Genomic DNA, 12,906 nt, shown 5'->3' on the forward strand with positions numbered 1-12,906 from the left:
GAGAGAGAAAAGAGAGAGAGAGAGAGAGGAGGGGGAGAGAGAGAAAAGAGAGAAAGAGAGAGAGAAGAGAGAGAGAGAGATAAAAGAGAGAGCGGGAGAAGGAGAAAAGAGAGAGAGAGAGAGAGAGAGAGAGAGAGAGGGGAGAGAGAGAGAGAGAGAGCTGGGGAGAGAGAGATGGTGGTAGGAGAGAGAGAGAGAGAGATGGTGGTAGGAGAGAGAGAGAGAGGGCTGGAAGAGAGAGAGATGGTGGTAGGAGAGAGAGAGAGGAGACTGGGGAGATGGATGGTCTATTTTCCCAGTGTGAGACAAAAGAGAGGGAGAGGGCTGGAAGCGAGAGAGATGGTGGTAGGAGAGAGAGAGAGAGGGCTGGAAGCGAGAGAGATGGTGGTAGAGAGAGAGAGAGAGAGAGAGGGCTGGAGCGAGAGAGATGGTGGTAGGAGAGAGAGAGAGAGAGAGAGGGCTGGAAGCGAGAGAGATGGTGGTAGGAGAGAGAGAGAGAGAGAGAGAGGGCTGGAAGCGAGAGAGATGGTGGTAGGAGGAGAGAGAGAGAGAGAGAGGGCTGGAAGCGAGAGAGATGGTGGTAGGAGAGAGAGAGAGAGAGAGGGCTGGAAGCGAGAGAGATGGTGGTAGGAGAGAGAGAGAGAGAGAGGGCTGGAAGCGAGAGAGATGGTGGTAGGAGAGAGAGAGAGAGAGAGAGAGAGGGCTGGAAGCGAGAGAGATGGTGGTAGGAGAGAGAGAGAGAGAGAGAGGGCTGGAAGAGAGAGAGATGGTGGTAGGAGAGAGAGAGAGAGAGAGAGGGCTGGAAGAGAGAGAGATGGTGGTAGGAGAGAGAGAGAGATGGTGGTAGGAGAGAGAGAGAGAGGGCTGGAAGAGAGAGAGATGGTGGTAGGAGAGAGAGAGAGGACTGGGGAGATGGATGGTCTATTTTCCCAGTGTGGTAGCAGGGTAATGCTGACTTTACTCCTGCAGTATATCACTGTTCTGTCACATCAGACAGAGGTTAAAGGATAACGTTTGCCCAACGTCCTCTCCATCAGAGGAAGGTGAAAGGATAACGTTTGGATAATATTGTTTGGAATTACATGTAGATAATGGTCTCTGGAGACATGGGATGTACTAGTGTGTACTCTACTCTCCGGTCACGTTTGTGCTAAACTGCACAAATCTCCCCTCTGTAACGCCTGTATGAACACAGGATAGACCCACACACACCTCAATAGGCTGCTATTTCAACATGGTTGTGTGTATATGGGTGGAGGTTCAGCAATGTCATTTTAGAAAATGTCCTTAATATGTCTGCCTTAAGTGTGGAATGATAAGTGTTTCACAATATAAACAAAGTGATGTATATACAAACAAATGAATGCATTCTGATACATAACTGCATTCTTATGGTGCAGACTTCCTACTTTTCAACCAAAGCTGCTCTGTCTTTTGTTGTCAAATTGGAAGGCTGCACTCTGGTTGGTAAAGGCTGCCATTTCCTGGTTGGTAAAAACTTACATTGGTCGCTTAATTTCAGTTTATGTACCATCTAAACCGCTGCGAAATGTCTTTTCAATAACAATACATAGTATGTTCAGCTGTTTGAAGCTTGTGGACAGAACTGAAAGTAAGAGACTCAAAAGCAAGTCTCCACTGAGGTTGCGAGGGACGGGGGAGAGTTGTTTGAATTCAGGATGCGTTGTTGCAATTCGCCTTGCTTCCTTAAGGGGGCTTCATTTTAGATGATGCCCCTTAAATCTCATATCTTATGATCTCTTCTTACCAAGGGAATGGCTGTATGATCTGCTGGCACTTTGTGGCTTAGATCTAAGCTGCTGGGTAACACATTGTGACAAATCCAATTATAAGAAGCATTATTGAGGATCAGATAGCATCACCATCTATCACCCTACTGAGTGAACCTCTCGTCTGGCCTTTATGACTGAACCCCTCGTCTGGCCTTTATGAGTGAACCCCTCGTCTGGCCTTTATGAGTGAACCCCTCGTCTGGCCTTTAGGAGACCTTTATGAGTGAACCCCTCGTCTAGACTTTAGGAGGCCTTTATGAGTGAACCCCTCGTCTGGCCTTTAGGAGGCCTTTATGAGTGAACCCCTCGTCTAGCCTTTATGAGTGAACCCCTCGTCTAGCCTTTAGGAGGCCTTTATGACTGAACCCCTCGTCTAGCCTTTAGGAGACCTTTATGAGTGAACCCCCTGGCCTTTAGGAGGCCTTTATGAGTGAACCCCTCGTCTAGCCTTTAGGAGGCCTTTATGAGTGAACCCCTCGTCTAGCCTTTAGGAGGCCTTTATGACTGAAACCCTCGTCTAGCCTTTAGGAGACCTTTATGAGTGAACCCCTCGTCTGGCCTTTATGAGTGAACCCCTCGTCTAGCCTTTAGGAGGCCTTTATGAGTGAACCCCTCGTCTAGCCTTTAGGAGGCCTTTATGAGTGAACCCCTCGTCTGGCCTTTAGGAGGCCTTTATGAGTGAACCCCTCGTCTAGCCTTTAGGAGGCCTTTATGAGTGAACCCCTCGTCTAGCCTTTAGGAGGCCTTTATGAGTGAACCCCTCGTCTGGCCTTTAGGAGGCCTTTATGAGTGAACCCCTCGTCTAGCCTTTAGGAGGCCTTTATGAGTGAACCCCTCGTCTAGCCTTTAGGAGGCCTTTATGAGTGAACCCCTCGTCTGGCCTTTAGGAGGCCTTTATGAGTGAACCCCTCGTCTAGCCTTTAGGAGGCCTTTATGAGTGAACCCCTCGTCTAGCCTTTAGGAGGCCTTTATGAGTGAACCCCTCGTCTAGCCTTTAGGAGGCCTTTATGAGTGAACCCCTCGTCTAGCCTTTAGGAGGCCTTTATGAGTGAACCTCTCGTCTGGCCTTTAAATGAGTGAACCTCTCGTCTGGCCTGTAGGAGGCCTTTATGAGTGAACCCCTCGTCTAGCCTTTATGAGTGAACCCCTCGTCTGGCCTTTAGGAGGCCTTTATGAGTGAACCCCTCGTCTAGCCTTTAGGAGACCTTTATGAGTGAACCCCTCGTCTGGCCTTTAGGAGACCTTTATGAGTGAACCCCTCGTCTGGCCTTTAGGAGGCCTTTATGAGTGAACCCCTCGTCTAGCCTGTAGGAAGCCTTTATGAGTGAACCCCTCGTCTGACCTTTATGAGTGAACCCCTCGTCTAGCCTTTATGAGTGAACCCCTCGTCTGGCCTTTAGGAGACCTTTATGAGTGAACCCCTCGTCTGGCCTTTAGGAGACCTTTATGAGTGAACCCCTCGTCTAGCCTTTAGGAGACCTTTATGAGTGAACCCCTCGTCTGGCCTTTAGGAGACCTTTATGAGTGAACCCCTCGTCTGTCCTTTAGGAGGTCTTTATGAGTGAACCCCTCGTCTAGCCTTTAGGAGGCCTTTATGAGTGAACCCCTCGTCTAGCCTTTATGAGTGAACCCCTCGTCTGGCCTGTAGGAGGCCTTTATGAGTGAACCCCTCGTCTGGCCTTTAGGAGGCCTTTATGAGTGAACCCCTCGTCTGGCCTGTAGGAGGCCTTTATGAGTGAACCCCTCGTCTAGCCTTTATGAGTGAACCCCTCGTCTAGCCTTTAGGAGACCTTTATGAGTGAACCCCTCGTCTGGCCTGTAGGAGGCCTTTATGAGTGAACCCCTCGTCTAGCCTTTAGGAGGCCTTTATGAGTGAACCCCTCGTCTAGCCTGTAGGAAGCCTTTATGAGTGAACCCCTCGTCTGACCTTTAGGAGGCCTTTATGAGTGAACCCCTCGTCTGGCCTTTAGGAGACCTTTATGAGTGAACCCCTCGTCTGGCCTTTAGGAGGCCTTTATGAGTGAACCCCTCGTCTGGCCTTTAGGAGACCTTTATGAGTGAACCCCTCGTCTGGCCTTTAGGAGACCTTTATGAGTGAACCCCTCGTCTAGCCTTTAGGAGGCCTTTATGAGTGAACCCCTCGTCTAGCCTGTAGGAGGCCTTTATGAGTGAACCCCTCGTCTGGCCTTTAGGAGACCTTTATGAGTGAACCCCTCGTCTGGCCTTTAGGAGAACTTTATGAGTGAACCCCTCGTCTAGCCTGTAGGAGGCCTTTATGAGTGAACCCCTCGTCTAGCCTGTAGGAGGCCTTTATGAGTGAACCCCTCGTCTGGCCTTTAGGAGACCTTTATGAGTGAACCCCTCGTCTAGCCTTTATGAGTGAACCCCTCGTCTGGCCTTTAGGAGACCTTTATGAGTGAACCCCTCGTCTGGCCTTTATGAGTGAACCCCTCGTCTGGCCTTTATGAGTGAGCCCCTCGTCTAGCCTGTAGGAGGCCTTTATGAGTGAACCCCTCGTCTGGCCTTTATAAGTGAACCCCTCGTCTGGCCTTTATGAGTGAACCCCTCGTCTGGCCTTTATGAGTGAACCCCTCGTCTGGCCTTTATGAGTGAACCCCTCGTCTGGCCTTTATATGAGTGAACCTCTCGTCTAGCCTTTAGGAGGCCTTTATGAGTGAGCCCCTCGTCTAGCCTTTATGAGTGAACCCTTTGAGTGAACCCTTGGGTTTCACCATTTTAAAGTAGTCAACTGGATTGCAGAATTCTATCCTGGTCTGCAGGAGGGATCAGCCAATTAATTATAGGCTACTCCTGACCTGAGCAAACAGTCCAGCACTGTAGGTGACAACCCTGGCTTTATACCTGCTCAGACTATACACAGTCCAACACTGTAGGTGACAACCCTGGCTTTATACCTGCTCAGACTATACACAGTCCAGCACTGTAGGTGACAACCCTGGCTTTATACCTGCTCAGACTATACACAGTCCAGCACAGTAGGTGACAACCCTGGCTTTATACCTGCTCAGACTATACACAGTCCAACACTGTAGGTGACAACCCTGGCTTTATACCTGCTCAGACTATACACAGTCCAACACTGTAGGTGACAACCCTGGCTTTATACCTGCTCAGACTATACACAGTCCAACACTGTAGGTGACAACCCTGGCTTTATACCTGCTCAGACTATACACAGTCCAGCACTGTAGGTGACAACCCTGGCTTTATACCTGCTCAGACTATACACAGTCCAGCACTGTAGGTGACAACCCTGGCTTTATACCTGCTCAGACTATACACAGTCCAGCACTGTAGGTGACAACCCTGGCTTATACCTGCTCAGACTATACACAGTCCAACACTGTAGGTGACAACCCTGGCTTTATACCTGCTCAGACTATACACAGTCCAGCACTGTAGGTGACAACCCTGGCTTTATACCTGCTCAGACTATACACAGTCCAGCACTGTAGGTGACAACCCTGGCTTTATACCTGCTCAGACTATACACAGTCCAGCACTGTAGGTGACAACCCTGGCTTTATACCTGCTCAGACTATACACAGTCCAGCACTGTAGGTGACAACCCTGGCTTTATACCTGCTCAGACTATACACAGTCCAGCACTGTAGGTGACAACCCTGGCTTTATACCTGCTCAGACTATACACAGTCCAGAACTGTAGGTGACAACCCTGGCTTTATACCTGCTCGGACTATACACAGTCCAACACTGTAGGTGACAACTCTGGCTTTATACCTGCTCAGACTATACACAGTTCAGCACTGTAGGTGACAACCCTGGCTTTATACCTGCTCAGACTATACACAGTCCAGAACTGTAGGTGACAACCCTGGCTTTATACCTGCTCAGACTATACACAGTCCAGCACTGTAGGTGACAACCCTGGCTTTATACCTGCTCAGACTATACACAGTCCAGCACTGTAGGTGACAACCCTGGCTTTATACCTGCTCAGACTATACACAGTCCAGCACTGTAGGTGACAACCCTGGCTTTATACCTGCTCAGACTATACACAGTCCAGCACTGTAGGTGACAACCCTGGCTTTATACCTGCTCAGACTATACACAGTCCAGCACTGTAGGTGACAACCCTGGCTTTATACCTGCTCAGACTATACACAGTCCAGAACTGTAGGTGACAACCCTGGCTTTATACCTGCTCAGACTATACACAGTCCAGCACTGTAGGTGACAACCCTGGCTTTATACCTGCTCAGACTATACACAGTCCAGCACTGTAGGTGACAACCCTGGCTTTATACCTGCTCAGACTATACACAGTCCAGAACTGTAGGTGACAACCCTGGCTTTATACCTGCTCAGACTATACACAGTCCAGCACTGTAGGTGACAACCCTGGCTTTATACCTGCTCAGACTATACACAGTCCAGCACTGTAGGTGACAACCCTGGCTTTATACCTGCTCAGACTATACACAGTCCAGCACTGTAGGTGACAACCCTGGCTTTATACCTGCTCAGACTATACACAGTCCAGCACTGTAGGTGACAACCCTGGCTTTATACCTGCTCAGACTATACACAGTCCAACACTGTAGGTGACAACCCTGGCTTTATACCTGCTCAGACTATACACAGTCCAACACTGTAGGTGACAACCCTGGCTTTATACCTGCTCAGACTATACACAGTCCAGCACTGTAGGTGACAACCCTGGCTTTATACCTGCTCAGACTATACACAGTCCAGCACTGTAGGTGACAACCCTGGCTTTATACCTGCTCAGACTATACACAGTCCAGCACTGTAGGTGACAACCCTGGCTTTATACCTGCTCAGACTATACACAGTCCAACACTGTAGGTGACAACCCTGGCTTTATACCTGCTCAGACTATACACAGTCCAACACTGTAGGTGACAACCCTGGCTTTATACCTGCTCAGACTATACACAGTCCAGCACTGTAGGTGACAACCCTGGCTTTATACCTGCTCAGACTATACACAGTCCAGCACTGTAGGTGACAACTCTGGCTTTATACCTGCTCAGACTATACACAGTCCAGCACTGTAGGTGACAACCCTGGCTTTATACCTGCTCAGACTATACACAGTCCAACACTGTAGGTGACAACCCTGGCTTCATACCTGCTCAGATTATACACAGTCCAGCACTGTAGGTGACAACCCTGGCTTTATACCTGCTCAGACTATACACAGTCCAGCACAGTAGGTGGCGGTGTGCACCTGTTCAGTTTGATTACAAACCACCAATACACATGAGTAGAAGAAGAAAATGAGGGGCTGTTGATTGAATTTGACCGCTCGACTGATACAACCAGAACGTAATTCAATTGTAAACAATAGAGAAATAAAAGTGATTATTGAGCATCTCCTGTCCCTGGGACATTAAACCATTTGGTCTCGATCACATCGATTTTATCACACACACACACACACACACACACACACACACACACACACACACACACACACACACACACGTAAATGGACTGACATTTTACAAACAAAATGTGCTGACTGGCCGAACACAGAAATGAGGAGTCAGCATTTTCTTATTCCATGGAGCAGGATGTTGTGAGTAACAGTTAGGAGTCCCTGGTGATGCAACCCGATCACAGATGTCCATTGGCTATGAACTCAACACAATTCCCCCTATGCATGGAGACAGACGAGAGCTGGAGCTGCAACCCGCTGGGAGGACGATACAATACATTGGGTTACTGTTATTTGGCAACAAGTGATAAGCAAAATGATTTTCCTAACAGAAGAAGTGTAAGCGTTCTCAGTGTTGCCAGACGTGGTTGATCAATTGCTGTTTTCCTAACAGAGAAAGTCTGCAACCTTTCAAGTGTTGCCAAGGTGTGGCCGAGGCGTTTGTGTAACGTCACAGTTCAGATAACATGTCCACACAACCCAAGCAATCCGAATATTCTGATAAATGAGTCCCATTGTGTCAATCGTGAGCAGCAAAATGTTTTCATATTACAGAAATCTTCTGGTGGGCAATTATTTTCAATAATTTCAGTATTTAATAAACGTTCAGTAGCTTGAGCAGACAATCAAATCCTTGTTAAAGTTTGTATGCGCTTTTCATAAGCACAAAAAAAGTCATAAAAACCTTAAATCCATGGTATATTGATACAGCAGGGCCAATGAGGGTAGACAAGAAGCATGATAAGGTCAGTACAAGTACAAGATACAGGAATGTGAGAGAAAAGGCCGTCTAAGGGACAAGAAGACAAGAGAAGGGGAAAGAAAAGATGAGGTAGAAGAGAGAGAAAGAGATGATTCAGCCTCTGCTATGGACAAGGCAGAGAGGAACGAAAGGAGACAGGAGAAAAGGGATGAGAGGAGTGAGGAGAAGAGGCAGGAGGGGAGGGAGGAGGCAGGAGAGGAGGGAGGGAGGAGGCAGGAGAGGAGAGAGGAGGGAGGAGGGAGGAGGCAGGAAGGGAGGGAGGAGGGGAGGCAGGAGGGGAGGGAGGAGAGGAGGGGTGGAGGGAGGAGAGATGGGAGGATGCAGGAGAGGAGGGAGGAGGCAGGAGGGGAGGGAGGAGAGGAGGGAGGAGGCAGGAGAGGAGGGAGGACAGGAGGCAGGAGAGGAGGGAGGACAGGAGGGAGGAGGAGGAGGGAGGAGGGGAGGGAGGAGAAGAGTGAGGAGAGGAGGCAGGAGGTGAGGGAGGAGAGGAGGGAGGAGGGGAGGGGGGAGAGGAGGGAGGAGAGGATTGAGGAGAGGAGGGAGGGAGGATAGGTTTGAGGAAAGAAGGGAGGATAGGATGGAGGAAAGAAGGGAGGAGAGGAGGGAGGAGTGAGGAGTAGAGTGAGGAGAGGAGGGAGGAGAGCAGCACCAGGGTGATCGATGATGATGATGCTCTCTTATCCTGAAGAGAGAGGGGTGTCCCAAATGGAACCCTAGTACCTTTACAGTGCACTAGGTCAGACCAGGGCCCATAGGGCTCTGAATAGGGAGTCATTTGGGACACACAAGACAGTCCTTATCACAGCCTGGGGAGATAGAAAAGACAGGAGCAGAAATGAGATGGGAAGAGAAAAGGACAGGGGATGAGAGGGATGAACAGATGGGAAGAGAAGATCATGAGGAATCCTCAGAGCCTGCAGAGAGAAAGCTTTTATCACTGTCAGGGATACAGAGAAGACAGAAGGAAACAAAGAGAGGAGACAGAAGATGGAGAGGTGATGGAAGAGAGAGAGCAGGAAGGTGTAAAAAGAGGGGAAGAGATAGGGGAGAAGAGAGGGGAGGAGAGAGGGGAGGTAAAAGCGGGGAGAAGAGAGAGGGGAGGAGGGAGGGGAGGTGAGAGGGGAGGTGAGAGCGGGGAGAAGAGAGAGGGGAGAAGAGAGAGGGGAGAAGAGAGAGGGGAGAAGAGAGAGGGGAGGAGAGAGAGGGGAGGAGGAAGGGGAGGGAGAGAGGGGGAGGAGGGGGGAGGTGAGAGGGGGAGGTGAGAGCCGGGAGAAGAGAGAGGGGAGAAGAGAGAGGGGAGAAGAGAGAGGGGAGAAGAGAGAGGGGAGGAGAGAGAGGGGAGGAGAGAGAGGGGAGGAGAGAGAGGGAGGAGAGAGAGGGGAGGAGAGAGAGGGGAGAAGAGAGCGGGGAGAAGAGAAGAGAGAGGGAAGAGAACAGTGTCAGGATGAGAAAATAGATATCAGGATTAAGAGCTGCAATATCGTTCCATGAACAAGGCCCGTAAAGAGAGATGATAACTCAAGGATATCCACACACACACATCTTCACACCCATTGCTGACCGGTGTATAAAATCGAGCACACAGCCGTGCAATCACCTTAGACAAACATTGGCAGTAGAATGGCCTGTACTGATAAGTTCAGTGACTTTCAACGTGGCACCGTCATAGGATGCCATCTTTCCAAAAGCCAGTTGATCAAATTTCTGCCCTGTTAGAGTTGCCCTGGTCAACTGTAAGTGCTGTTGTTGTGAAATGGAAACATCTATGAGCAACAATGGTTCAGGCGTGAAGTGGTAGAACACAAGCTCACAGAACAGGACCGCCGAGTGCTGAAGCGCGTAGGAAGTACAAATCGCCTGTCCTCGGTTCAACACTCACTACCGAGTACCAAACTGCCTCTGGAAGCAACATCAGCACAATAACTGTTCGTCGGGAGCTTCATGAAATGGGTTTCCATGGCCGAGCGGCCGCACACAAACCTAAGATCACCACGCACAATGCCAAACATTGGCTGGAGAGGAGTAAAGCTCCCGCCATTGGACCCTGGAGCAGTGGAAACACGTTCTCTGGAGGGATGAATCACGCTTTGCCATCTGACAATCTGATGGACGAATATGGGTTTGGCAGATGCCAGGAGAATGCATAGTGCCTGTTTTTCATGGTTTGGGCCCCTTAGTTCCAGTGAAGGGAAATCATAACGCTACAGCATAACAATGACATTCTAATCTAGATGATTCTGTACTTCCAACTTTGTGGCAACAGTCTGGGGAAGGCCATTTCCTGTTCCAGCATGACCCTGTCCTCAACCCCATCGAACACCTGTGGAATGAATTGGAACGCCGACTTCAAGCCAGGCCTAATCACGCAACATCAGCGCCTGACCTCACTAATGCTCGTGTCTGAATGGAAGCATGTCCCTGCAGCAATGTTCCAATATCTAGTGAACAGCCTTCCTAGAAGAGTGGTGTTAGAGCAGAACAGGGGAGACCAACTCCATATTAATACCCATGATTTTAGAATGAGATGTTTGACGAGCCGCTGTCCACATACATATGAAGTGCATCTTAGATCATAGAAGAACTGGACCTTTCTACAATGTCCACCTACCTGCAAGTTTCTTTATTTTCTATTGTAAAAATGGTATGCAAATATACCTGTGTGTGTGTTCACTGTTTACACGTGTGTGTGACTCCAAGGGAATGTGTGTTTGTGTGTTACCTGTACCACTGCTGATGGTCTGCTGTCGGCACTTCTTGAAGTGAAAGCGTTTGATGGCGACTGGTTGGCCACGGTAACAGGCTCTATAGATGATAGTTCCACTGCCCCCCTGGCCCAGGATATCACTCTCCTCCTCACGACACTCCAACTGGGCCTTATCTAGGAACAACCTTCACACACACACACACACACACACACAGTATTATGTTATGCATATCACACACACAAACATTATAAACACACTCCAGCTGGTTCTTCTACAGAAACAACCAATATAACACAAAAACACCATACAGTACATGATACTATGTATACCTCATAGAGTACATTATACTATGCATACCTCATAGAGTACATTATACTATGCATACCTCATAGAGTACATGATACTATGCATACCTCATAGAGTACATGATACTATGTATACCTCATAGAGTACATGATACTATGTATACCTCATAGAGTACATGATACTATGCATACCTCATAGAGTACATGATACTATGTATACCCCATACAGTACACACAAAGCCTCACTATCCATCAATAATGTAATCACCATCTTTCAGCATGTATTTTTTATTTAACTACATTAGGCATGTCAGTTAAGAACAAATTCTTATCAACAATGACGGCCTACCAAAAGGCAAAAGGCCTCCTGTGTTGAAGGGGGCTGGGATTACAAATAAAAACATAGCACAAAACACACATCACGACACCACAACACTACATAAAGAGAGACCTAAAGACAACAAAATTGCACGGCAGCAACACATGACAACACAGCATGGAAGCAACACAACATGACAACAACATGGTAGCAACACAACATGGCAGCAACATGGTAGTAGTACAACATGGTAGCAGCACAAAACATAGTACAAACATTTTAGGGCACAGACAACAGCACAAAGGGCAAGAAGGTAGAGACAACAATTCATCACACAAAGCAGCCACAACTGTCAGTAAAAGTATCCATGATTGTATCTTTGAATGAAGAGATGGAGATAAAACTGTCCAGTTTGAGTGTTTGTTGCAGCTCGTTCCAGTCGCTAGCTGCAGCGAACTGAAAAGACGAGCGACCCAGGGATGTGTGTGCTTTGGGGACCTTTAACATAATATTATGTGACTTGCAGAACGGGTGTTGTATGTGGAGGATGAGGGCTGCAGTAGATATCTCAGATAGCGGGAGTGAGGCCTAAGAGGGTTTTATAAATAAGCATCAACCAGTGGGTCTTGTGACGGGTACATAGAGATGACCAGTTTACAGAGGAGTATAGATTGCAGTGATGTGTCCTATAAGGAGCATTGGTGGCAAATCTGATGGCCGAATGGTAAAGAACATCTAGCCGCTCGAGAGCACCCTTATCTGCCAATCTATAAATTATGTCTCCGTAATCTAGCATGGATAGGATGGTCATCTGAATCAGGGTTAGTTTGGCAGCTGAGGTGAAAGAGGAGCGATTACGATAGAGGAAACCAAGTCTAGATTTGACCTTATCCTGCAGCTTTGATATGTGCTGAGAGAAGGACAGTGTTCTGTCTAGCCATACTCCCAAGTACTTGTATGAGGTGACTACCTAAAGCACTAAACCCTCAGAGGTAGTAATAACACCTGTGGGAAGAGGGGCATTCTTTTTACCAAACCACATGACCTTTGTTTTGGAGGTGTTCAGAACAAGGTTAAGGGCAGAGAAAGCTTGTTGGACACTAAGAAAGCTTTGTTGTAGAGCATTTTTACACAAAATCCGGGGAGGGGCCAGCTGAGTATAAGACTGTATCATCTGCATATAAATGGATGAGAGAGCTTCTTACTGCCTGAACTATATTGTTGATGTAAATTGAGAAGAGCGTGGGGCCTAGGATCAAGCCTTGGGGTACTCCCTTGTGTTCTGCCAGTCACATTCTGTTAAAGGTCCCCAAAGCACACACATCCCTGGGTCGCTCCTCTTTAAATAAAGGTTAAATAAACTCCCTTGGTGACAGGCAGTGGCTGAGACAGCAGATGTTCTGACTTTATACACTGCACTCTTTGAGAGAGGTAGTTAGCAAACCAGGCCAAAGACCCCTCAGAGACATAATTTATGACCTTCAAGGATGCAGTGACACATCCATAACCTGAGTGGAAACCTGAATGCATACCAGAGAGAACACTATAGACATCAATGAAGCCAGTCAGTTT

General features: G+C 48.2%; 1 protein-coding gene across 1 annotated transcript in view; it reads right to left on the bottom strand.

Annotated features, from left to right (window-relative positions):
- The window catches only part of lrrk1 (leucine-rich repeat kinase 1), a 116,333-nt gene that overhangs the window by 33,517 nt on the left and 69,910 nt on the right, over positions 1 to 12,906 (bottom strand). The window contains exon 26 of the mRNA XM_064987839.1: positions 10,725 to 10,894. Coding sequence (XP_064843911.1) covers positions 10,725 to 10,894 — 170 coding nt within the window. The remainder of the gene's footprint in view (positions 1 to 10,724; positions 10,895 to 12,906) is intronic.

Source organism: Oncorhynchus masou, chromosome 2 (assembly GCF_036934945.1).
Source record: "Oncorhynchus masou masou isolate Uvic2021 chromosome 2, UVic_Omas_1.1, whole genome shotgun sequence".
Lineage (NCBI taxonomy): Eukaryota > Metazoa > Chordata > Actinopteri > Salmoniformes > Salmonidae > Oncorhynchus > Oncorhynchus masou.